Here is a 2,696-nt window from a genome sequence, read left to right as displayed (position 1 = left end):
CAACCCAATCTATCCTATTTTTGCTCTTTTTTTACCCCAGCTTTATACTACTATGTCTAAATCCATTCAGTACTTAGCCGACCATTTAGAAGCAGTTTTCGAATTGAAAAAGATAGATAACGATGCAGAACGCCTAAACATACTCTATGCCATAATGGAAAAAGAGTGGCACATGATTGAGTTACGCGATGCTTTAAGAGCTATTCGTGAGAAAGGCGAGAAAGAGTCTTGGGAAAGTGTGAAGAAGGAACTTCTAGAACGTGCCCAAGAGAAAGGAAACGACCGAGAGGAGCGAGACTGGAAGCCCAGATGTTATACCTGCCGAGAAATTGGACATATTTCCAAAGACTGCCGGGCTCCTAGATCTAGATACTAGATTGAAGCGAGTTAAGCCTGTGGTTAGATTGAGTTAGATTGAATTAGAAAGATGATATGTTGTGTTGTGATATGATATAATGTGATATTAGTACTAATTCGTTCGAAATAAATGGATATTTAGCCACCAATTGTGTTAGTATTTGTGTTAGTATTGAATTGGGTTTACTGGCTCGTTTTTGGCACCCCGCATCGGTCTTCCACACTAATAAAGCATAAATGTTAACTCGCTGATTTATTCAACTTAAATGAACATGACATGGAGTGGGTTGGATGTGTCATAAGTTGCTTCTTTCTTGTGCTCAGGAAGAGTCCAATATGCGTTTCCATAAGAGGCATAGAAGAATGTAGGGGTTGTACACCATGTTGTGATCTTAGATTGTTGGGACTCTGAGATAGACGTTGGAATATTGCTTTGGACAAGAACAAGGTTGGGCAGAGGCGCGTATATAAGCTGGCAAGCTTGATCGTATTCGGCATGTTTCTTACAAGTTGGACACTTTAGTAAATGCCAGTGGGGCTTCTTCATCTTCGATACACATTTAAGACAGGATAGATGTTCGCAAGCGAAATAGCAGACTGTTTTAAAGTGCAACTCTGGATTAAAGCTTGAAAGCCTGTTCACAGTATCTGGTTTTATCTTCTTTGTTATTGCTTGATACACACCATCCCCCTCGCGTTCTTCTTCACGCACCTCACCACTCATGCCATTATCTATATCAGCATGCATCACATCACCAAATTGGTTCTCCTCATTTGGCCGATAAAGACTTAAGGAACACATTGAACATATAATGGAGGTAGACTTCTTTATAGCCGTTGCGAGTTTGTACAAATGTGCCTCAGAATCCATCCCAGTAAGGTCCAGTTTAAGAATGTGGGGTATCATTGTATAATCCACGACAACAATATCAGGACGAGAGATATTAAACTCTGCTAGTCTGATATTCTGGGTAGTGCCGGCAAGCAACCTAATTCGTGCGGGCTCTGATGATATGGAATCGCATCTGAAGGCATCTAACCCATTGACGTGGTAATTGTGGGCTAACATCTTCTTTCTCTCACCCTCCGAAACCTCAAGATTGTGTAAGAACAACCATTTAAAACCTGTAAATTGACAAGCAATCCACTCGAGAATCTTCACTAGGTTATTCTCAGTTATTGGATTAGTATCCCAGAAGAATAACGATAATGTCTCAAGGGAAAGTTTCTGGATAGATGGCTTTTGTTCTTGGTTTGGATCTGGTTGTGATGTAGGCGTGGTGCATCGACTGGCAAGATCCGCTTCTAAGTCTTGTAGATTAATGTTCTTGAGCTCCAGCTCCTTATAAAATCGTGTGTCGGGTTTCCTCAAAGCATATTGACTCTTCGCCCTTATATAAGAGTTGTACTTCGCTATTGGACGATCAACAATAACCGCAAAAGGAACCTCCTCGCATTGAATACCAATACTCTTAAACTCAGTTAAGATTTCAGCATACTTATTGCAATCAACACCTTCCAGTTGCAACACCAGTTTGTTAAGACCAAGATCCGTGATGGTTTTGTTTTCGGCTTTCATTCTTTCGATGTAGTTGAATAATGGGAGTTCAGTGAGTCTACCTTCTTTCTTATACTCCTCATACAACCTCACCTCATCTAATTCAACAAAGTCATTGAGCACAAGTTTAGAGATCTTCCGGCATGTAGGGTGGGAAATAATTCGGACAATATTAAGGTTCTTGTAGTCTTGGTTCAGGATATACACTTCCATAGAATCGGCGAATGTGTAGTTGTTTAGGATCCAGTAAATAAAGTCATTACCAACATTGTCTAGTATCAAGGTCTTAAGATCAAGACGGCGCCGGAAGATTTCAGGAAGTGGATCCTCATCTTCTTCTATCGTAGATAGATCAATGGTGTGGAATCTATCAAAATGAACTTTCCAGATTCTAAGTGTGCGAGCAGTAATATTGATAAATAGGCTTAAAAGGGTTTGACAGGCCTCGCCAGCATTATGATAGTCACATCCGTTGATGTTGATGTCTGTATAGTGTATGTTCTGACAGAAAAGAATATCTGAGTTGACGGCAATATCATGCTCCTCATGATCAAACATACTAATCTCATATAAATTTTCAAAGTTGATATCAACTGGTTTTTGAAATTCCAATTTGTTATTGCTGCAATCCTCAGCAGGACATTTGATCCCCTCTGCGGTCGCATGTTCTATCGACTTCTCACAATCCACATATAGATTCTTTTCAAGGACCTTTAACGTATCTAACAAACCATTTTGTCTTTTCGTATACTCAATTGTGCTCTCGTCAACAGATATACCA

At 39.9% G+C, this 2,696-nt stretch overlaps 2 protein-coding genes across 2 annotated transcripts; one reads left to right on the top strand and one right to left on the bottom strand.

The window, feature by feature from the left end:
- On the top strand, positions 1 to 376 carry NEHOM01_2502 (uncharacterized protein; the record flags this gene model as incomplete). Its single annotated transcript, XM_051491378.1, has 1 exon — positions 1 to 376. A coding segment is annotated over one exon (376 nt), but the record flags the coding sequence as incomplete, so codon positions are not given.
- Positions 377 to 619: 243 nt separating this feature from the next.
- On the bottom strand, positions 620 to 2,696 carry NEHOM01_2501 (uncharacterized protein; the record flags this gene model as incomplete). Its single annotated transcript, XM_051491377.1, has 1 exon — positions 620 to 2,696. A coding segment is annotated over one exon (2,077 nt), but the record flags the coding sequence as incomplete, so codon positions are not given.

Source organism: Nematocida homosporus (genome assembly GCF_024244095.1).
Source record: "Nematocida homosporus strain JUm1504 chromosome Unknown 4500, whole genome shotgun sequence".
Classification (NCBI taxonomy): domain Eukaryota; kingdom Fungi; phylum Microsporidia; genus Nematocida; species Nematocida homosporus.
This window is presented reverse-complemented; position numbering and strand designations above follow the sequence as displayed.